The sequence below is a fragment of the Pleurodeles waltl genome, chromosome 9 (assembly GCF_031143425.1).
Source record: "Pleurodeles waltl isolate 20211129_DDA chromosome 9, aPleWal1.hap1.20221129, whole genome shotgun sequence".
Lineage (NCBI taxonomy): Eukaryota > Metazoa > Chordata > Amphibia > Caudata > Salamandridae > Pleurodeles > Pleurodeles waltl.
In genome coordinates this window covers 746031335-746054028 of record NC_090448.1, presented here as the reverse complement: position 1 = coordinate 746054028, position 22694 = coordinate 746031335, and the positions used below count along the sequence as shown (strand labels likewise).

Genomic DNA, 22694 nt, shown 5'->3' with positions numbered 1-22694 from the left:
GTGCCAGTCCACCAAACCTCAAACACCATTCAAAACTGCAACTAATACCCATTGCCTCCAGATGCCGGGTCTCAGATCAATAATGTTAGATCAATAATGATAGAGACAGCAAAAAATGACTGATAACATTTAATACATGACATGTATGCAGCCAGAGGGGTGAGAAAATAAATAGGTAGATAATGAGAAAAGAAGTTGTAGTCAAAAGAGGACTTCTTCAATAAAAATAAAAAAAATGCTTTTTTAGAGCTTGGAAAAACACAATCAGAAACCAGTTCCCTGTGTTTAAAATGGGACGAATAATTACTTTGGGATCAATATCTGGTGATTAATCTTGGGATAAATACTTTTTAATCCCTAATTTTATTATTATTATTGTTGCATTAACATTCGGTTAATAATTTAGCTTTAATCTGTTGATCATTTTTTCATATTTTTATATAGTACTTTTTCTGCTTCATTGGCTGAGATCCACTATAACCCTCCTGTTCCCCCCTTAACCTTCTCTTTTTACCTAACATAATCCTTACTCTTCACCCTATTTCACTTACCTGTTCCAATGGTTTTGTCCCCGTTTTATTTCCCACCTGATGTTTTTGTCTCAATTTTTTGGACAATTAAATTATGTAACCTTAGGAGCCATCTAGCAGCGGAGAAAAGAACAATGACAGTGGCCACAACCGACTTCTGCCAACTGACAGGACAAAGATAAAGTGGAGAACCGATCTGTAAATTCTACGAAGAGCAAAGTAGCTTATTTTTGTAAATGGTAAAGTTGTAAGTAAGCTGCAATGTTCACAGTGGGTTTAGTGGAGAGCTGGTGGAAGAAAGAGAACATGTTAGCTACGGAAATCAATTGAAACGTGAAAATGTGGGCACCAATGATGTTGATTTTAAAGATAAAACATTTACTAATTTCCCCATGAAAATCAACAGATGCTAGGGCTTTATTCTGAAGACCCAAAGGGTTAGACAGCTCATTAACCTTACTCAAGCTAGGTTTTTGAAAAACATTTTTCCTTTAAGCAGTTTAGGAATCATGGCCTACTTTATCACAATCTTTAACTAAGCTTTTTAGACGGTCTTTTCAACTAAGTGTGCTCTGCCTCATTACATAAAACTTTGGAAGCAGACAGTACACGTGAGAAATTAGCTGTCATATAATTGAAAAATGTCCTAATGTTGGACCTAATAGGCATAACAGAATCAAGAGAAAATGTATTTCAGTTAGCAAGTAGCTCAGTGCCCACTTAAAGCCGATCCAGTAAAACAAGGACAGGTTTTTGCAGTATCAAAAAGAAAATGGATAGTGGTACGACACACCAAGGGTGCATGGTACCCACAGGTTTAAAACACATTTATTAAAGAATGTGTAAGAAAATCAGAAAGGGGAAGGCATTCTGATCTGTCCATGCAAGAGATAAAAGGTAATCAAGTGATTTTAGATTTTCAGATGTAAATATATGATCTAATGCATGTAAAGAAAAATGTATAGTGCCATAACTATCTAATGAAGACAACATCCTCATCTGTAAGTATTTATGTAGTGTTAAGCAAATCTGACAGGATATCTACAGCATACTGGCTCAGCAATGTAAACAAAAGTTTTTATTATTGTTGTGATAAATGAATTAGGAAGTAATGAAAACAAAACCTATAGTTGAACATTTGGAAAACTAAAAAACAGCTACCTCGCAAGGTTTTAGACAACTTTGACACTTCCTGGATTAGCTTGTTGTCCCAGACACAATCTCTAGTAGAAGCGTCAAGAGTTAGTCTCTATCCTAAGTAAGACGGAACCACTATCAGGTCCTACGTTGTGAACCAGAATTAGAATCTTAATATGAATCTGGGTCTCAACAGGCAACCACCAACTTTTCATCAGGGTAGGTGAAGATATATTTATTTTTCGATATGTTAACCATAATTCAATCAGCTAATTTTGAAGACCTGTAATTTATGAATGCTCCTTTCATAGTTGACAGAAACTGAGTTACAATAATCTAATTTGGACCCAACAAGGCTCTTTGTTTAAGGGTCTCCTAACAGTCAGATTGGAGAGAACAAAAGAGACAAAGTAGCTGGATATGGTATTGCGACTTGAAAATGGCAGAATTAACATGGAGCTCCCTAGCCATGGACTGAAAATTAGTTCCGTAGTTTTTTCCCTCAGGAACAGTTTTATATATTTGTCGTCCAAAGTCATACGTTTTGCTGGTTTCCCTTGATGATCTAATGTTTTGCTTCAGAAGAATACAACTTTTTTAAAAACTTTTATTAAGATGTGGCCGATAAATATTCAACCATGTTCACAACTAAAGGCTTTGACGATGCCCCACTTATCAGCTTTATGGTCACGAGAGACTTTGAGCATTATTTGTGTATCACATGTGTAATTTAGAAAGTTGAGTGCCTGAGTGTAAAGCAGGAGATGAAACGGTTGTGCTTATATACTAGACAATGATGGAGAACATATTCTTCTATGGCATTAAGGGCGTTTTAATAACACCTTGAAGAAAGCATTGACGACAATGGGCATTGTTATAAAGTCATTGAACGCTTCAGGAGAACATGATTCACCCTCACATTGTGTAACATGCAACTCCTTAATAAATTAGCTCGCTTCTGCTTCCATTCCAATCTGAAATTCAAACTGTAGTCAGGTCTTTGCCAAGTGTTCCTCTAATGGATCGTCATCAACTAATATTCTGAGAACCAGAGTATTTCAGAAATTGACCTGTAATTTTAGCAGTCGTATCATAGCTGAATCTCTACAGACGGGAACATCGTTCAGGCAGACATAAAATCCTGAACTTGGCTAGAATATGCTTACTAAAATACATGACACTGAACAATATGCAAAAAAGATGAACTAATTGCTAACAATTCTGCCAAGTCAGATCAGGAAGTGGAAGTATAGAAATGTGAAATCAATCATAGGCAATGAATCCTACTCCCCTTCCACACGAGGAGGGGCGATCAAGAAGTAAACCAAACCCATGTGCCCTTGAAGACCTTCAGGTGAAATGGTTTTTATCCCTATTGCAATCCCTGAGCCCACCCTGGATGTAAGATGACCACACCGCATCACTGTGGCAGCACACTGGCCCTTCAAGGACATAGCCTTAGCATTTCTATATCTATCTGATCGGCCATCAGAACTGCTGGTTGAAGTTGTTTTACAATTCATCCCATGTAATTGCATTGAATCTGTTCAGTCAACACCCCTTCTTTTCTATTAGTAGCACTCCATCTGAGACAACATAGATTGTACCTTAGCAGCTTGAGAGTCCCGCATGTAATATTTCAACAAATCAGTTAGCTTGAGGTCTTCATCGGATGCCATCCGTCCTTCTAACTTCTGGTATGGAGAAGAGGAGAAAACAGGTTATGAGTGGGCAACAAGACAGCAGGGAATTTCACCACAAAGAAAACAGTACCACAAAGTGAAGAGTTATTGAGAAAGTGAGGATGGAGGGAAGGAAGGAGAACTATGGCAGAGGAAACTAAGATAGGACAAACGTAGAAGGGCAAGCAGAGAAAGTGCTAAAGGAAAGATGTATAGTGCTGAAGATTAGAAAAATGAGTAAAACAAGTAAATATTAAAAAGCTAGTAAAAATGCAGAGAAAGAAGGTGAGAGGAACTTGGAGATAGAAACAAGGGAAGGGATAAGGAAATGCTGAGATAAGGTATGCAAATAATTTTTCGCAAAATTTTAAACTGCACTGTGACTCTGGGTCAAGCTGATCAGTCATACTGTTAAATGAAATATTGGGATTTCATTGTAACTGAGTATAGTGCATGTAGGGATTTGCAGCATTTATTGTGGGTCATAACGTTTTTGTGCTGTAAACTATGGTAACCTACAGAACCTATGCTTGTGCTTTGGGCTTTGTGTCCTGACCTCTCCTCTCCCATGTAATCTTTGTTCTCCTCCAGGTGATGTGCCACTTTCTGGTTGCTGCTCTTTTTTCCACCAGATCCTACTTAACATGTTCTCCCGTGATATCCAGCCTTTGGTTTCAGTTAAATGACACAGAGGTTAAGAGTGCACTCCTATTTTGTCTTCTCTCTTTGTGTTTGGAAATGCCCTGGTGTCAGAACCCTTAGCATGTTTAATGCCCCTTACTTCTCTTCCTGTCCCTCCCAGTCACCATATTTAATTTTCATTAACCTAAATACATATCTTCCAGAGAATGACCAATTGTACCCTCAGTCTATGGTTACCTTTTTGCCACCAGCAAAGAAGACTCGGACTCTCCTGAGTGAACTTCACTGTCCATGTATCACAGTTCTTTCAGAGTAGTCGTACCATGTCTCTCCCTTGCTAAGGCTGGTTGCATACTGTGTTCTCCTCTACAATTCCTAGTTGGACTCTTTGCATTATTCTCTGCTTGTTTAGTGGTGTTTCCAGGGGCTGGGCCTCTTCAGCAAAAGAGGTGGATATCTTATAGTATTCTCTGGTTGCTTAACCCTGTCTCCATGAGTTAGGCCTCTGTCATTACTAGATTAACGCTCTGGCGACCTAATTGTGCAACCAGGGGTTCGGTCCATGTTGTTCATGAATAAACTCCACACAATATTCTCTTGCTATTTACTTGTGCGTCCAAGAATATGTCGTCTGTTTTACTCTGTGATGGGGATGTACTGATCTACATCCAAGGCACCTTCTTCGCCTAACTTCACTAACCATAGTATGCATTTGCAAGTGTTCTCACATTCCGAGCAAAGCTACATCCTTAAGAGGATGACACCATGTGACCCTGGTCCGCTTGGCGACTACATTTGGCTTGTCTTCAGAGTGCTAGTGATGCAAGGGTAAGAGGGTTACTATGGCACATATGTGGTGGTTCTCCAAACCAATCATTTTGGAAGATCATAATACTGTACATAAAAGATATAACAGGATTAGACTTAGACTAGACCTTACAGTTCTACTGTTAGGTGATACAGAAGAGAACTCAGACTATCCTCTGACCACACTCATGGTGAATCTCATAACACATTTGCTTACTGCCGCTCGGTTTACAATTGCTCAGTAGTGGGAAACCCAAACTGCATTACTGCCACAACTTTGGTGGACCAAGGTTTGGTCCAAATAGGCAATGAAAAAACTAACTGCCGTTCTTGGGGATAAAGTCTCTAAGTTTTAAAAGATATCAGCCCATTTTGTTCTTATATAAAACATGGGAAACATTTTTGTGTGCTTCTAGAATATGTGATCCGAGCTTATCAGAAGCTTCTGATGGGAGAGATGATGAGGCTCCAGTTGGAGTGATCCTGTACATGGAGCAAGGGAGGGTAGATGCAGGGTATAGCATGCTCTTGGACTCTGAAATTACGAAGGAAACAATGGAACTTATGGAGGAGAGGAGGGATGTATTTTACCAAAAAACCATACTACTTCTTGCTACTATTTATTGGTCCTTAGTAACAAGCAGAGGTTGAATTGCTCTTTCTTTGATTGTAATTGGTTATGATTTAGGTTATGTTGCCATATCTTGCATTAAGCAGGGTTCTGTATCCGTGCAACATACATTTCTGGATTGCTGATGTTTTGTAAAGTGAAAATAAGACTGCACATTGTTATTCCTTATTACGTACACATTTGGGTCAGGCCACACGACTAGAGCTTTGAATGAAAAACTAAATAAAAATATTTGCTTTCACTCAATCGTATTGTTGGTAAACTCTGATTGTACCAGTAACAGTTCACGTAATGATGTTGTTTCCATTTGGCAATGTAACCTGCAGATCGTACCCTACTGTTTTTAGGTCTATCTCGAACACACTATAGGAGCGATAAAGACAAAAGTCTGGTTCTTTCTAAAACTGTTTAAAATCAGATTTTAGTTAATTGTGATCAGTTAGAGTGTAGAGGTATAGATGTGGTTCCAATATGGAGCAAGGAAGCTCCCCTTATTCGGAAACAGGCCCACTTTGCCCTATGTGCGAATGATACCAACTCGCATCAAAGGCCTGCTTATAATGCTTCCCCCTTGGAAAACGTAAAAGTTTCTCTTTCCTATGGTGAAGATTATGGAGGATGCCCCCTCACATCTTATAGGTCCCAAAAAGGAAAACTGGAGTTGGTTGGCAGGGGCTTTAAATAATACTCTAAATTGCACTCTGGCAAAGGGAATGTCCCCACAACCATGTTACTGACCAGAGTTTCTCCATGGTCCCCTGAAATGCTGCAGGATTAGGGACCCACTCTGAAAAATTAGATCTTATTTGTTCTCTACAGGCGGATGTAATTTGCATTCTGGAGACCTGGAGCGTAGCAGATTTTTCCTGTCCTGGGTATTTGGTCTTAAATACAAAGGCACAGCCCTCAAAGAAAGGGCATGCAAAGGGGGGTATTACCATGCTATTAAGCAACAAATATAAATGGAAATATGTTAGTTTGCCCGTCTCCTCAAATCTTTTTCAGATAGTGAGAGTGCATCCAATATTGGAGAATGGCAGAAAAACTCCCTTGCTAGTAGTTAATGTCTATATTCCTCCAGATAAGGAATTTGATAGAGTCCTATTGTACATGCTTAATCAAATTTCTGTAATCTGCTGTAATCCACATGAATGTGTAGATGAGTTACTGATAATGGGAGATTTAAATTGTAAAATTTCCAATCTATCCCTTTCCATTTTTGAGGATTTAGAGAGGGAAACCACCTTAAATATTCTGCCTATTTTATTTCCCCCTAGAATCAGGACGGATAATAGGGGCCACACCCTATTGGAAGGTTTGAGGGACCTGTGTTTCATTATCCTAAATGGGTGTTTTCGTTCTGACTATCCTGCAGCTTCTACACATAAATCCCACAGAGCAGTTCTATTACTGATTACGTGTAAGCCTCTTACAATATTGCCCAATCAGTGGAGGATATGCGAGTTAAGGATACATCTTTTAGTGATCGTAAAATTTAGATTCTTTCGTTAAAAATGCAGTTCTCCTCCATAGATTCCTAAAATCCTTAGGGCAAGGTCATTAGCTTCTGTGGAAAAACAGGTAGAATTGTTTGGACCCCCGCCAAAATGTCTTCTGTAAAAAAAGCACTTGAATGCTTGAATGCTTAGTGAGAATGTGGATCCTCTATAGTATTAATCTAAATGTATTGATTACATAACCCAAAATGTCTCGTATCAATGCTGTGAGCCTCCACAAAAGAAAGTAAGGCAATCCATTTTATTGTTAAATAGAGAAATTAATAAATTGGTAACGAGACAGTATGAATGGGAGACCCAGGATAGGAGTAGGAGAATATCCTTATTAAAAAGAAGAGCGTGTGTGAAGTTAGGTACAAGGGCAGAAGAGGCGGAACAGATGTGGACAGCAGTGAGGGAAGCAGCGGTGACAAAAAATTCCTGTACATTTTGGACTATTATTTCCAAAGGCTGCCTAAGGCGTAAATCGTCCAGCGCTCCCCCAATAGCCGAGGCTGATTGGAAGAGTTACATATTTTCCCTTTACGCAGAAAACAGGGTGAAAGAGCCATGGGAAATGGATTGGAGTAAAAACAACAGACCTTAAGTGGACTGCTGGAGTCCCCCTCTGTGACTGAGATTGAGAGATTTATTAGGTCAATGGGGAATTCTGGAGTAATGAGCCCTGATGAGGTCCTGATGTCCTTAATTAAACTAGAACCTTTGCTCTGGGCAAAAATTCTCCACCCAGTCTTTCGCGCCTGTTACTTAAAAAGTAGAGTTCCTGACTCCTGGACGGGGAGTGTCATAGTCCCATTATATAAAAAGGGTGACAAATCTCTGGCCATAATCTATTGCCAAATTGCACTACTGGATGCAACTAGCAAGATATTTGTGAAAAGTATATGAACACATTTAACTTCTTGGGTTGAGGAAAATGAGATACTTCCCCTGGAACAAGCAGGTTTCAGAAAGGAACATAGTACTTTGGATAATATCTTATTGATGCATACTGTAAATGAAAAATATGTTCAGATCGAGGGGGAAGTATATGCAGCATTCATAGATTTCTCTACTGCCTTCGATGGAGTGGATAGGAAAATACTGTGGAAAAAATTATATGAGCTTGGTGTTCCCCCAAACCTGTTACGTTTGGTTATAGCTCTGCACTCTTCTACCTGGTGCAAAATTCTGCTAGGACGAGAACAGGGCTTGTCAGCTAAATTTCCCACAAAAAATGGTTTGAAGCAAGGCTGCTTGTTGGCACCACTGTTATTTTCCTTATATATTTATGATCTGCCCAGCTTCCTGCAGAATGCGGATGGTCTTGCACCCAAAATTGGAGGATATCCACTCTCTTGTCTTCTATACGCAGATGATAAAGTTGTGATTGACCTTACTACGAAAGGCCTAAATCAGAGTTTGGTGGCATTAAACCTTTATTCCACAGATTAATAAATCAAAATCCAAAGTAATATGTTTCCTTGGGAAAAAACTGGGAAATAAAATTAACTTTTCCTGGTTCCTGGGCCAACACAATTTAGAGCGGGTAAAATCCTATTGTTTCCTGGGGAAAATGTTCTCTTCTTCACTCAGTGACCAAGACCACATGTGTAATAATGCCTTTAAGGCTCTATCTCAAACACAAGGTTTAGTTGCCTTTTTTACAGCAGTCGGCCGGCACCATTTCCATCACTTGCTAATGGCTTATCAAATAAAGATCCCGGCCACTCTCTTGTACGCTTTAGAGGGTACCGAGATTTCCAAATGGAACTTTCTTGATAGGATGGAAGGGCAGGTATTAAGACGCCTAGCCTTTGGTAACAACTCAGCCTCAGTGGCAGCTTTAAGGCTCGAATTTGGTATTAAGAACGTTTTTGTACAGGGTCTAGTGGCTGTGGTCAGGAGGGCTTATAGTTTAGCCCCTAGTAAGGCATCCAGTCTAAGAAACTTAGCTTATATAGAAATTTTTTGTAGACTAAAAGAAAAATTGAAGTTTTTTAGAAACTATAACCTAGCTTTACAACTGCTTCAGTTGAATCAAGACTTGATTCAATAGTTTCTGCCCACCACTTTTAATTTTTTTTCAGAAGAAGCGACTTGGTTGAAAAGCTTCTCTTCAGACTTAAGAGTTCTGCAGTAGGAAGAGGAGACTGGCCAAGTGAACTGAATCAGTAACTTTTAAGCAATCTCAGCCATATCTTGCCTGGAATCTTCCACATGGGGTGAGGTGCCTGTACATCTTGTTGAGATTAGATAGACTGCTTCTTAGAGATCTAACTTCCAGGTGGGATGGATTTGATAATAATTGCGATCTTTGTCTATTGGGTGTACAGAATTGTAAGCATATATTATTTGTTTGTCCGGCTCTAGCCATGGCCAGGAAAAAATTGCTGAAACCCCTCTATTTGTATTTTAATATTCGTTCTGCTGGAGAAGCCTTGGAAGCCATATTTAATCCTCCCAATTAATTATTCTGTTTTAGGATTTTTACATTTTTTCAGTTCTTTTTAAATCTCTTTTGAGTCTTCTTGTATTGGTGATAATCAAGATGATTGAAAGTGAATTACTCAAGGTAGTTTTTGAGGATTATGATGAGATCTTTTGGTGCTTTATAATGCTTTCTCACGATGCTATGGGCTGATTGTCCTGTATTTTATTGATTACTTCTTATTCTGGACTGGAAGTCTACGCTGCACAACTATTTTATCGAAGGAAATATCACAGTACACTAGGGTCTTTAACATGAGAGGTTTCCTTTAGGGTACTGTGTTGCACTGTTAGAGGCACTTTATGGTTTGTTTCTTGAATTTCAATGTTTCACACTTACGAAGCGAATTCAAACAATTTTAGATCGCTTCCGTGATATATTCTGTTACATAATGTCTGAGAGGTGTTTTTATCATTACTATTTTTTTCTTCTTTTTGCTCTTTTCAGTATTGAGACTGTATAATTGTTACTTCTTCATTTCCCTTTGGAATCTTAAAATTAATGTTTTATGCTCATTTGTGCTATTTTATGTATTGGTTAAGCATGTGAACCTCTTAGGAGTCCCAATTCATGAAATAAATAAACTTGAACCTAGGTCTTTGAGCAGGGCTATGTAAGCAGGCATCATCATGTGAAATGTACATAATGTACCAACTGTTACCTGCTAACAAAATGATAAAAACATTTCCAAAAAATGATGACACCAATGCACCCTGTTTAGAGCACTTGTCGTCCCTTATGTACCTCACCCAGCGTTTCCCGTGTTTATCAGTACACCTAGCACTCTTTTCAACCATCCACTTCTAAACAGTGCCCAGGATCACAACAGAAACTAGATCCACATAAATGCTACAATACATTGCAAAGAAAACCTTCTTACCCTCTGAATGTGGGTGCAGGGACACAAGAAAGACTGATGCAGTACATGGGCAGATGAGTCAAGAGGGGATCAACGCCCCATTTGCAGCAAGATAGAGCTTTTTGCACAGTTAAGTGGGGTAGACACAATATAACTACAGCTCACGGACGGCAAATCAAAATGATCATATTTAATGCCCACACCCGAGACAGTGCATGAAAAAGGTAATTTCAGAGACAGAGAGGTAATGCTTGCTGCGTGCAACATAAAATAGGTAGCCCACGCAACAAACAAATACCACAGGGGTTGTGAGGTTCAGCATGTTTTTGGGGGGAAAAAGTGTTGCAGGAGCTCCGTGGACAATAGGGAACAAGACAGTGATGAGGTTTGGAGTAGGTAAAACTCAGTGCATTGAATTCACTAATGCATATATTCTGTAGACAACTTTCTCAGTTGAAGCGGTGACGTTACAATTCCCCCCACTTTCCTGATCAGTGAAGGCATATGACAAAGGAGGCCATGAAAAATGCCTTTTTTTCCATGGGAACTCTTGGTAACAAGCTATGGCGATGATAACTGACATGGCAAGGCAAACATAGTCAGATCCTAGCTTGCAATGGGCCAACCAAAAATATTTCAGCTTCTTACCCTCAGTCTTTCGAACAGTTCCGCCAACTTCAGGAACGTCCTGTAGGATTAAAGTTCCAAAAACAATATTAGGAAATTTAAAAATTATTTTCATGAAGAGAAGGAGAGAGAGAGACAAGGGAGAAAGAGAGAGAGCGGGAGAGACAGAAACAGAGTAGCACTAGGGAGCAAAAGAAAACAAACGTGTGGCTGTGAGACTGTGTATCACATTGCTACAGAGAGGAAAATAAATCCCATAAAAAGAATCAATGTACTTGAAATTTACTTTGAGCTCACTCAAACCACTTTTTGAGAAGAGCCGGTGATTTATATTTCTATTTTTTGAAAAGGGTTTATTTCTCATTTTTAAAAGGCGCAACTCAACCAGGGAGGTGTAAGCATGGTGTACAAAAAAAACAACAACATAGAAGGGCAAGGCAGTCATTTACAAAGAACTTATCATAACACCACTGAATGCAAGTGAACAAAAAAATTGGTAGTAAACCTAGAATACCAACTGTCTGACTGGAGAGAAGACAAGAAGTTGGAAGAGAAAAACTGGTGGAAAAAGAGGAATGAGAGAGGCAGCAAGGTTGCTGACATGTGAAGGTCAGAACTACTGAACTGAAAATTTAAGGGAAGAGAGGGGGAAGCTACGGCCAGAGTAGGGTAGGGTGGGAAGCAAAGCAATGGAGGGAATGCAAGAAAATTTTGAAACAAGATAGAACATGGGAAAAGTGGGGGCAAAGAGGGACTGAAATAAGATTTGGAGACAGGTTAAAGAAGTTGTGATTAAAAGTAGAGATTAGATCCAAAGACAGCCTCTTAAGATCAAATTGAGAACCTAGGGCTCTGTAGGTGATGAAATAATTTTAAAAGGGGGTCTGAGGAAATATTTACTCCTAGTATAAATCTTATTTGCTTCAATGCAAGTGTTTCAGGTATTAGCCATAATCAATGTGTGCGCTCATTCCAAAGAGCCAGTACCTTTAGTCACTACTTAAGTCAATGTACCTAGTGCTAATTTTTCAACTGCTCTAAAGTACAGATTGCAAGTACCCTAGCCACTGTTTATAACTCAGCACCTGTCACTCTTTCTTCGGCACCTGTAAGTACCCACCCAATTCTGGCAGTGTCACCTAACCTGTCACCTACCCCCTTTTTAATCTGCCTATGAATACATTTTTGAATCAAACAACTCGATTTACAAATATTTTCATGTAATAAACTCGTAGGAAAACATTGAAAACAAAAACTTGGGAGGGACAGAAGTATGTATTAGGAATAGGTGTAAAAGTAACTTAATTGGGATTTAAAGGATAATGTAAAATGCTCGGTGATCTTCATTACTCCGATACGTCCTTCCTCATACCATTCCTTACTAGGTGGAGTTAGTGTGCCCATTCACTCCCGTGTCACACACTGCAAAGTTTTCAGTCATAGCTGCAGGGGTACCATGTGGTTTTCATAGGTGTTGCAGGGGCACCACGCTGGTTGTAAAGTGCTGCATTGTTCTAGAGGTGGCTGCAGGAGTGCTGCATTGATTTTGGAACATGTGGGATTCTGGAAGCGGGTGCAAGGTTTGCAGCGCTGTATGATTCACTTCCAGGAGATCCATATTGGCCACGAGCCTTGTTTTCCCCATGCTTTTCAGCATTTCTATTTTCTGCTGCGTTCAATGCTTCTTTGAAGCAGCGTCTGGAGCGGCACTGCTATCTGTATCAGTGCAATGGACTGTCCGGGGTTAGTTAGTCCTATGTCCACTCGGCTGCTTGGGCGCTGGGTGCAATCCAGGGTGCCTTTCAATTTAGTTCACACCATCGCCATGTCATATTCAGAAGGCCCTGTTTTGCAGGTCAGTCCTCCTCTTACCTCTAGCAGGTTCTGGGCCCAGCGCCTCTGTAGGAGCTGCTAGGGTGCATGTAGTTGTTGACATGTATCTTTTTCTTCTTTTATTATTCTTCACCTTGGGAGTCTTCCATTTCTTCCTCAGGCTGCTGTGCTGGTTCAGTGGGGTTACAGAGGCTCCACCTTCCTTCACTGAGGTATTAAACATCGTTCCCCTCCTGCTTCTGAGGCATGTCTCCAGGATATGGTTAAAAAGCTGTCAGAGGCTTACAATAGGCATCAAGGGAGACCTTCTTTGCTGCTGTCTCCTGCTTCTTCCTCAGGCTCAACTTGGCTTGTTTCATCTCCTTCTTCAGTATCCTCCTGGCCCTCTCCAGATTACAATGAGGAGGATCAAGGTTTTCCCGCTGGTACTTCTTCTAGGAGGAAATATATTCTAAAGAAGGACCTGGAGCAAGTGGTGTCTTATTTATCTTCCATTCGTCAGCTTCCGGCAGATGTGGGACAGCCTAGTACTAGTAGGGAATGTTTCCATCAGTTTCAACAGCCTTCAGTTCCTAAATTTCCTGTCATTGCTGAAATTCTTTTGCTGTTACGGTGTGAATGAAGTGTTCCTGGAAGGGTTTCAGTGCCTACGTTCATGGGAGGCTATATCCTTTGTCTATAGGAGAGACTGAAGTTTCTCAGGTCCTAATCTTTGATCCCTTGATTGCCAAGCTCACTTGGAAACCTTCATTGTTATTAGAGGATGTGACCTTGAGTGACCCAGTGAATAAGAAGGTGGCGGCTGCCTTAAAAAGATCTCACGCTGGCCTCAGTCTTTCCTTGCAGTCTAAGATTTATGGTGTTTATGCTTCTCAGTCCTTAGTCAAAGATTTCCAATCTCTTTTTGCTGTTATTCAGGAAGGAGGGTTTTTTCTGAGTTGTTGGGTCATATGGAGGTACAGGCTAAGTTTGTTTCTGACATAGCCTTTGATTCTCTTTGTGCTTCTCCTATGGCCACGGCCATTTTGGTAGCTGCAAGATATAGGCCCTCATTCTGACCCTGGCGGTCTTTGACCGCCAGGGCGGAGGACCGCGGGAGCACCGCCGACAAGCCGGCGGTGCTTCAATGGGGATTCCGACCGCGGCGGTAAAGCCGCGGTCGGACCGGCACCACTGGCGGGGTCCCGCCAGTGTACCGCGGCCCCATTGAATCCTCCGCGGCGGCGCAGCTTGCTGCACCGCCGCGGGGATTCTGACCCCCCCTACCGCCATCCAGATCCCGGCGGTCGGACCGCCGAGATCCGGATGGCGGTAGGGGGGGTCGCGGGGCCCCTGGGGGCCCCTGCAGTGCCCATGCCACTGGCATGGGCATTGCAGGGGCCCCCGTAAGAGGGCCCCTACATGTATTTCACTGTCTGCTGCGCAGACAGTGAAATACGCGACGGGTGCAACTGCACCCGTCGCACAGCTTCCACTCCGCCGGCTCGATTCCGAGCCGGCTTCATCGTGGAAGCCTCTTTCCCGCTGGGCTGGCTGGCGGTCTGAAGGAGACCGCCCGCCAGCCCAGCGGGAAAGTCAGAATTACCGCCGCGGTCTTTCGACCGCGGAACGGTAACCTGACGGCGGGACTTTGGCGGGCGGCCTCCGCCGCCCGCCAAGGTCAGAATGAGGGCCATAATCTTTATTTACGGGGTTGGAATGTGGACTCCTCTCAGAAGAACGGTTTGTTACATATGATCTTTGGGAGTAGTAAGTCTTTTGGTGATGAACTGGAGGAGGTACTCAAGAAGTCTTTCAAAAGCCAGAAGCATGTCCAACCTTTCCGTTGTAAGCAGGAGTCCTGGGAGGGCAATAAGAACCATTCTGATCAATTCAGGAGACGAAAGCCTGGGGGGCTCTTCCATCAATTAGGTGCTAAGGGTGGCCCTAAACAGCCTTCCCAGCCAGTCTAAAACCTCTCTCTATCCGGTAGCCCCCTATCATATAGAAAGGTTTTAGACTGGCTGGGAAGGAGTTTGGGAGGCTTGGATTACCGACTGTTGGGTTCTTCAAATTATATTTCAGGGTTCATGTTTGGATGTTTCCTTGGGACTCCCAGAAGCCCATTTCTTTTGAGCAGATGGTCTCTGGATCCAGGGAAGAAATTGGCTTTGGAAGACAGTATTGCCTCTCTAGTGTTTAAACAGGCCCTCGTGGAAGTTCCATCTCAGGAGAGGGGTTGCGGTTGGTATTCTTGGGTGTTCCAGGTCAGGAAGGTCTCTGGGGATTATTGGCTGACCATGAACCTGAGTTTTCTGAACAGCTTTCTTTCTACAAAACACTTCAAGATGAACACTTTGCAACAGATCATTCTTCTGATTTCTCTGAGAGATTACGTGTCAAAGATTGAGCTTCACAAAGCATATCTCCATATTCCTGTGGCTCCTGCCTCCAGCGGTTTCTCAGTTTTGCCGTGGGGTCCCAACACTGGCAATTTCTGGTGCTCTGGTTCGGACTGAAGACCTCCCCCTTGATTTTCACCAAGATCTTGGCTCCAGTGATGGACCTTCTTGATTCCCGATGTATAATGGTCCATCCATATCTCAACGATCATCTTATTCAGGCCCCCTGCCAGCAGAAGGCACTGGCAGACACAGCCAGCTCTTTCTCCACGTTCGAAGACTTTGGTCTCCTGATCAACCCCTCCAAGTCTCACCTAGTCCCTTCACAGAGGCTGGAGTATATTGGGGCCACTTTCAACATGGTCCAGGGGACAGTGTTCCTTCCCGAATCTAGGTGTGCCAAACTGAGACGGTCCATTCAGAGCCTGTTGAGAGTTCAGAGGGCCTCTGCAAGACTTTGGTTGCAACTTCAGGGACAGATGTTTCATGCCTAGACCCCTCTGTCACAGTAATCAATTGTTGTCTTCATCTGAGGGTGAATTTGATAAGGTTGAGAAGCAAGGTAAGAAGAGAAGGAAAACTAAACATATGAATGAGGAGCAGAAACAATGAGGAGTAGTTGGTCCTCGCACCACTAAAGTAAAAGGTGCTCTATATGACATTAAAAGCAGAAAGAAAGGTGTCCTAAGCAACATGCAAGTGAAAGGCGACCTAAAGATTTGGAAATTCAAGATAAAGAGTTTATAGATGAGGATTTTTTGGAAGAGGATAATGAGATTTTGGATGAGTATGTCTTAGATTTACAGAATGATGGAGATAGCGAGGATGACATGTTTTGTGAGGAGAAATTCCCTTCTACTTCCTAGGACTGCATTGCAAATACTTTGGGGGAAGAGATGTTTTCTCGGTATAATATTAGGCATACCAGAAGTGCAGATTATGCAGATGTGCAGACTGTTGGCCTTTGAACCATGTTGCACAGTTTATTAAGAAATGGATAATGAATCCTTTAGAAAAAGATGTAAGAAACATTCTGAAAGCAGAAAGTCCAGTTTCTTGACTTCAAAGACCCTGCCACATTTGATATGTAACTCGAGCTTCCCCCAGATCTAGAAGAGGCAACCCCCTGCCCTGAAGACCATTTGTCACCAGGACAGGCGAGAAAATGAGCAAATCAGGAGGTATGTAACTCTTACAGGCCGAGCAAATCCCTAAGGTGAGCAGCCTGAAGTGAACATGAAAAGTAGTAGTGTGTGGCGGAATAGTGAACTCTGGGAATGGGGGATGCCCACTCCCCACAGGAAGTGGTCATCTAGGCAGTGTAGTGCCTCCAAGAGTAAGTAGCCCATTGGCTACAACCTTTCACTCCCCTTAATGCCCCTAAATTGAGTATTTAGGGATCCCCTGACACCAGGAAAGTAGATCAAGTCAAGACTCGACTACTGGGAACCAAGGTGTCATAGTTTGACTCTTGTTCTAGGCAAGACTGCTGGTTTGAGGATGACAGTACTTATGTTTGTAGGGAACTATGCCAATCCTACAAGTCGCAACTGTCGTCCCAACCCTCCCGGCTTACAAGCAGCACCACACCAAAAACCCAAACAATAAAAGGTGATTTGTGGCAGCCTATACGCATGGACTTAAGAGTGTGACATCTCAGGGAGTGTCGTGGTTAAACGGAGAGTACCCCTTTTTCCCATGAACACCATGTCCCAATCAAACACAGGCAATGAAAGAGATGCAGTAAAGTTTTCAATAGGTTTTATTTAACAAAACTGCAATCTACGATAAGTTGCATGGGCTGCAATGATTAGGATAATGAAGATTGCAAGAAACAGAATGGTAAAGACAAGAGTCATAAATACAAAGACCTCCACCATCTTGCAATGACATGAAGTGACATGAGATATGAAATATGTCCTAATACCCTAGTAATGTGAACCTAATTTCTAACCTAGAAGAAAGCTAGGTGTGTTAAACCTAATCTGCCAGTGCCATGTCCATTAGAAGAGCCCCCCAACCCTTGTTATCTTGGAATGAGGTCTCTAGCTCAGACTCCGTAGGGACACGAAGACTGGGTCAGCGTCAAGGCGATGTGCAGCATCAATAGCAGCGATAGCATCTGGTGGGAATCCCTCTGACTGTCTAAGTGAGGTACATTTATACAGATCCACTCGGACCCCTGATGTAGGTCTGTTCCCAAATACTAGATAACAAGACATGCTTGGGATGGTAATTTATGTAAACAATTCCCTCGAAAGTGTGAAGAGGGAAAGTACCTAATGTGAACACCTACGGCTTGTTTATCTTTGTTGCTTGATATTGACGCCTTAGGGTGGTGGCACTGATAACTTAAAACTAAAACATTGGCCTAACTAAAGACAAAGCAGCCATCTTAAAAGATACAATTAAATAAATGTGCTAAAACTGAGCAAGCTAAGTAGGGTGAAAGTCACTAGGTGACGGGGGATGAGTCTGCAAGTCAGACCGAAGAAAGAGTGAGAACTGAAGACCTGCAACAAAGATTGGCACAAAACCCCACTAGGCTGCTTGTACTTCGACCATTGCTGGGCCAATTTTGTCATAGGGTTGACACCCTCCCCAAAACCCTGGGAAGACTGCCCAGCACCACAACAACCAGGAAAGATCTCCCTTGGAGCAGAGGAGCTGCTTCCCTGCATCTGCAGGAACCGTTTGTGAAGTTCAGTACCCTGTCCCATAGGCCATCAGGCTGGCAGAGGGAACAATGAGCCAAGGAGAAGATTGTTTGGATCCCTGGATGTCAGCCCCACCACTTTATTAAAGTCCCAAGATGCTGACCTCTCCTGGAGGCTCCCTGCACCTACACCTGGGGTACTGGACCTATTGTAGCAACCATGGCTTTTTGTTGGTCCAATCTGGATTCCAACAGCACCAAAGCAGACCTACCCTTGAGGGAGATCAGGATCCACAGGGCCAGTCAGGAGAGTGGCCCCTCTGCCCTGCTTCCTCTCTTCACCAGGTCACCAAGAACCAGAGTAAGTCTCTGCGACCCGAAGCTTTAACGTACCACTGCACCCAAGCCCCACAGCCCAAGTTCGAGGGAGGTGACTGTGCCCATGAAGTACTGAGACCCTCTGGAACTGAGCTTGCCCTTGGGTTCAGTCATTCTGATTCCCCAGTCGCCTCCTGCAGCCTCTGTCCATAGGAACCAAGAACTGCGAGGATCTTCAGCAGTGCAACTCCACGTCTCAAAGCACACTGCACAGGAGTCCCACAGCCTGAGTTCAAGTGGGCCGATACTGTCCCTGCGTGCCCAAAACCCTCAAGACCTGAGGCCCCCATTTGGGTTCAGCATGACTGGTCACCCAGTCTCCTCTTGCAGCCTCTTTTCCCCAGGACGGTTTCCTGTGAAAGTGAACATGACACCCAATGCTGTAACGCACCTATGCACCCGGATGCCCCAGTGCCTTCCGAAGTGAACTCTTGGTGCTGCCTCTGACCTTGCCCCATACTCACCCTAACTCCTGAAGACTGCTCTGGTAAGTCGTTGCTAAGTTCCCTTATGCAGTATATGTTTATTCCACATAGAATAGCATTTCCACTTTAAAGATACAGTAGAGTGTATTTTCTAAGTCTTGAAAAAACACTATCTAGCTGATTACAATGATCTTGGTGTCTAAATTAATATCAAAAGCTGTGTTATTTTTATAAATTGGTGTCAGATTTCTTTATTGAGCCATGTCTTGCTTACTGGCTCTGTGTGTGCAATAAATGCTAAACATTATCCTCTGGTAAGGCTAACTGCTCGCCCACACTACCACAAAAAGAGAGCTTTTAGGGTTATTATTTGAACCCCTGTCAGCAAATATGGGCTGTCCTGGACTATCTGCATAGTGTCCACATATATTGGCATGCTACATAGATAGTTAGCTTCCTACAGAGGGCACCCAGGGTGATGAGAAGTATTAGATTGAGCAGTCCACCTTTGGCGAAATACAAATTTTGTGGAATATGAATAAGGTTCTGTCTATTTTTATTTCTTGGCCAACCAATACATATTTGGATCTGAAAAGATTGATTATGAAATTAGCATCACTGTTATGTTTAATGTCATGCCGCAGCGTAACAGATGTAAAGGTTTTAGAGGTAAGTAAGAGCTTTTTTTACCCTTTTGGGGTAACTTTTGGGATTACAAAAAGGACTAAGACTACTTCTGAAACATTTTCTTAGGCAACATTTGATTTGTGTGGAGATCTATGTGTAGTGAATTATATGAGGGAATATGATTATAGAACTCAATAGTTCAAACCTGACAGAGTAAAACAATTGTTTTCATTTGTGAAACTTCACAAAGATGTCAGCACGGCTGCCATTGCAAGATGGATTAAGTGGACTATGCACAAAGCAAGTATTGATTTACAGAGGTTTACCGCTCACTCATGGGAGGTGCTATGGCTAGTAAAGTGTTTTGGAATGGTGGTAGATTAGAAGCAATTATGAAAACACCGGATTGGTCAAATTCTGCTTCTTTTGGTAGACATTATTGTAAACCAATTGAACATATGCCTCATGTGGTGTTGGAGAGCTGCCACCTTGCATAATGATACTCTCCGGTCTTGTAATGAAATAGCGATTCTCCAAGTAAAATGAAAAACGAATCTGGATTCCATTAAAGACATTGAGGCTAGCATTATTCCACCCTCCATTCATTTTATTTCAGATTGTATATGCAAATTTAAACAAAATCGATAAAATATTGTATTTTATAACATGTGTACTATGTATATTTTAAGAAGACATTATAAGAAGGCTATACTAAAGTTTTTTATGTTCTATTTCAGAGAACAGTCATTGAATGTGTTCTGTTCGGTGGATGAAGATATGTGTTGTTGTGTTGCCAGGAGGAACATGGATTCCCAATTAAAAGAGGAAGAGGATTCTTTACAGGGACTATTTATAGTGGATTTGGGATTCTAGTTCTGGATGTTTTCTTCATGATGCTATGTGTTCCTTAAAGTGCTGCTGCATAAAGATAGGGCCAGTAGTGATACTAGTGTGATAAACTCCTTTTGTAAACAAATGTCTTACCCTGTTTAAACCTTAAAATATTAGCTGTCTCTTTGCATTTTACATGACTTGATATAGGTGCTTCAAGAAATAACTGCAAACATGGACGTCTCTTACTAACTGGCTGATTTTCTTAGGCTGTCTGTTCTTTGATCCATGTAGCACATTTAAGTTTAATACTTTGTTTATTGCTTTACTTAATAGAGTATCCAGTTTGATTTTTCAGATTTTTGCTCCTCTCTTGCAGCTCCATTGTCACCCTGCAAGGAAAATCCCATCATAGGCCGTCATTCTTTTTCTCATCGATTCTGTAGCACACTGCTTTTGTCATAGCCACACTACCTTTTAGCCAGTGTTGCTTTGTATTCAAGGGGCTGGGTTTGTTTTAACCCATAACTTTGTTATAGGAGCAACTGCACTTGTGGATGTTAAATTTCCTATTAATGTTAACAGTTCCTGCCAATTCATCATGGGAACAACTATCATTGAACTGACAACCATTTTTATTCTCATTCATACTGGGATTGATGCCTGGTAATCGTCCATTTCTTTTTGCAGACATTGCAGAACATTTTGGGGAATTCTTGTTTACTAGTTACTCACCATCCTAAATTCCTGCAAGAAATCATCAGTGTTGGCTCTGCTTAATACAGTGATCTGACTGTTCAAATGATATTCTGTGATTCTGTCATCTTCTTTAATCTGCTTTCTGTTGTTTGACGTTTGAGTATAATTGTGGCTTGTGTCTTTACTAGTAACATTTGCCACCTACTAGGCATGACCATCTGAAATCTGAAGTCTCTATAAATGGCTGAACACGGGGCTGATAATATTTTACATCTAATTTGTGCTGGATCAATCATTTTTTTGGCCTTTTGATTACTTTTTCCAATAGTAATTAAGTCATACGGGAATAGGACCAGGTATACAAAATGTTTCTGTGTTGTAATTAGTGAATTGCATATGGAGCATCTCTTTGTAGGGTGTAGTGTGGTAGATGCTTAGCACACTCCTGCTATATAAATGGACTGGATGTTTGCAAGTTGTTTTTCTTTAAAGAAATCTCTTGTGACACAAGATGTGGTGTGACTCCTCCTCTTGGTGTACACTGCGCATGTTAAATTGTTTTTGCACAGCAGGTAAGAATACGTATGGAGTGTCAACATAAATATGGTGCTTCAAGTGCATTTTTGCAGTGAAATACAGTAAGCAAGAGACCACCAAAAGACAGTTTCTGGGAATAGGACAAGCACATATGAATATACAGCACTACAGGCTATGAACAGATTCTTATATGAAAAGTTGTAGTTTACATTGGTAGCATCTGGGCTTCAGATAAAATGCTTAGCATCGATGGTGAAGCAGTGCCCTCCAGAAGTGGTGGCTACCGTGTGGGTGATGCAGATGTCTGCAACAAGGTTTTTAACATAGTCTGGCTTACCACAGACTATTGATGGGCTAAAATGTCCACACAGTAGTGCCTTGTAAATGTTTGTGTATTCCCTGGGTGTGTATTTCCATGTTGCTCCTTTCTTGCAGTGCTGTTTGGGTGGAGCAGGTATAACCCTCTTAACTTTATGGTAGCAGGTTTGAATGCTCTTGACTATCCACCATACTATGGCCCTCATTACGAGTTTGGCAGGTGGAAAAGGCCGTCTGCCAAACTACCACAGTCAGGTCACCGCCAGTGCAGTGACCTTCCCACAACTCCTATTATGAGTTTTCTGCTGGCCCAGCGGGTGGAAATAGAGTTTCCGCCCACTGGCCCAGCGGGAAACAGCCTACAACATTAACGCCGGCTCACGATCGAGCCGGCAGCAGTGTTTCAGTGTGTAGCGTGTAACAGCACCCATCGCGCTTTTCGCTGTCTGACAGTAAAAAGCATTACAGGGCTGTCCATGGGGGCCCCTGCACTGTCCATGTCAAGTGCATGGGCAGTGCAGGGGCCTCCTGCACCCTGTCTCCACCAGCATTTACATGGCGGTGCTACCCCCATGCAAAAGCTGGCAGAGAGGGGACTCGTAATCCCCAGGGTGGTGCTGTATGCAGCGCTTCCCTGGTGGATTAGGATCACCGGCACCACCAGCCCCTTTTGTGAAGGGAAACTGGCGGTGCCAGCGGTCTGACCGTTGCACTTTCGCCATGGTCATAATGTGGCAGTCTGACCGCTGCTGCGGGTCTGACCCTCCTAGTACGGCCAGACTCGTAATGAGGGCCCATGTCTGTGTTGGTGATGAATTACCCTCTCCGAAGCGTAATTGTTCGCAGAAGAATATTGGGAGCTCTATCCTTTGGCTAAGGTGGAAGCAAGATAGCACCTCAGGAGAGGAACTTAGGACGGGTTCTAAGAAGATCCTTATCCTTCTGGTGGTAGATGAATGGCTCTTGCAAAGTGAGCACCTGCAGTTCGGTAATGAGTCAGAGAAGTGATGGCCACTAGTAAGGCCACCTTCTAGGAAAAGTACTAAGGGGGTATGAATGTAGAGGTTCCCATGAACCCATTAATGGTGGTCCTATTATCCTCATGAA

At 42.2% G+C, this 22694-nt stretch overlaps 1 protein-coding gene across 1 annotated transcript in view; it reads right to left on the bottom strand.

Moving 5' to 3' along the window:
- SNX32 (sorting nexin 32) overlaps positions 1–22694 on the bottom strand; it is a 276021-nt gene that overhangs the window by 136155 nt on the left and 117172 nt on the right. The window contains exons 9-10 of the mRNA XM_069207873.1: positions 10924–10963; positions 3275–3361 (exon numbers count right to left, since the gene is read on the bottom strand). Of these exons, the coding sequence (XP_069063974.1) occupies positions 3275–3361; positions 10924–10963 (127 nt within the window). The remainder of the gene's footprint in view (positions 1–3274; positions 3362–10923; positions 10964–22694) is intronic.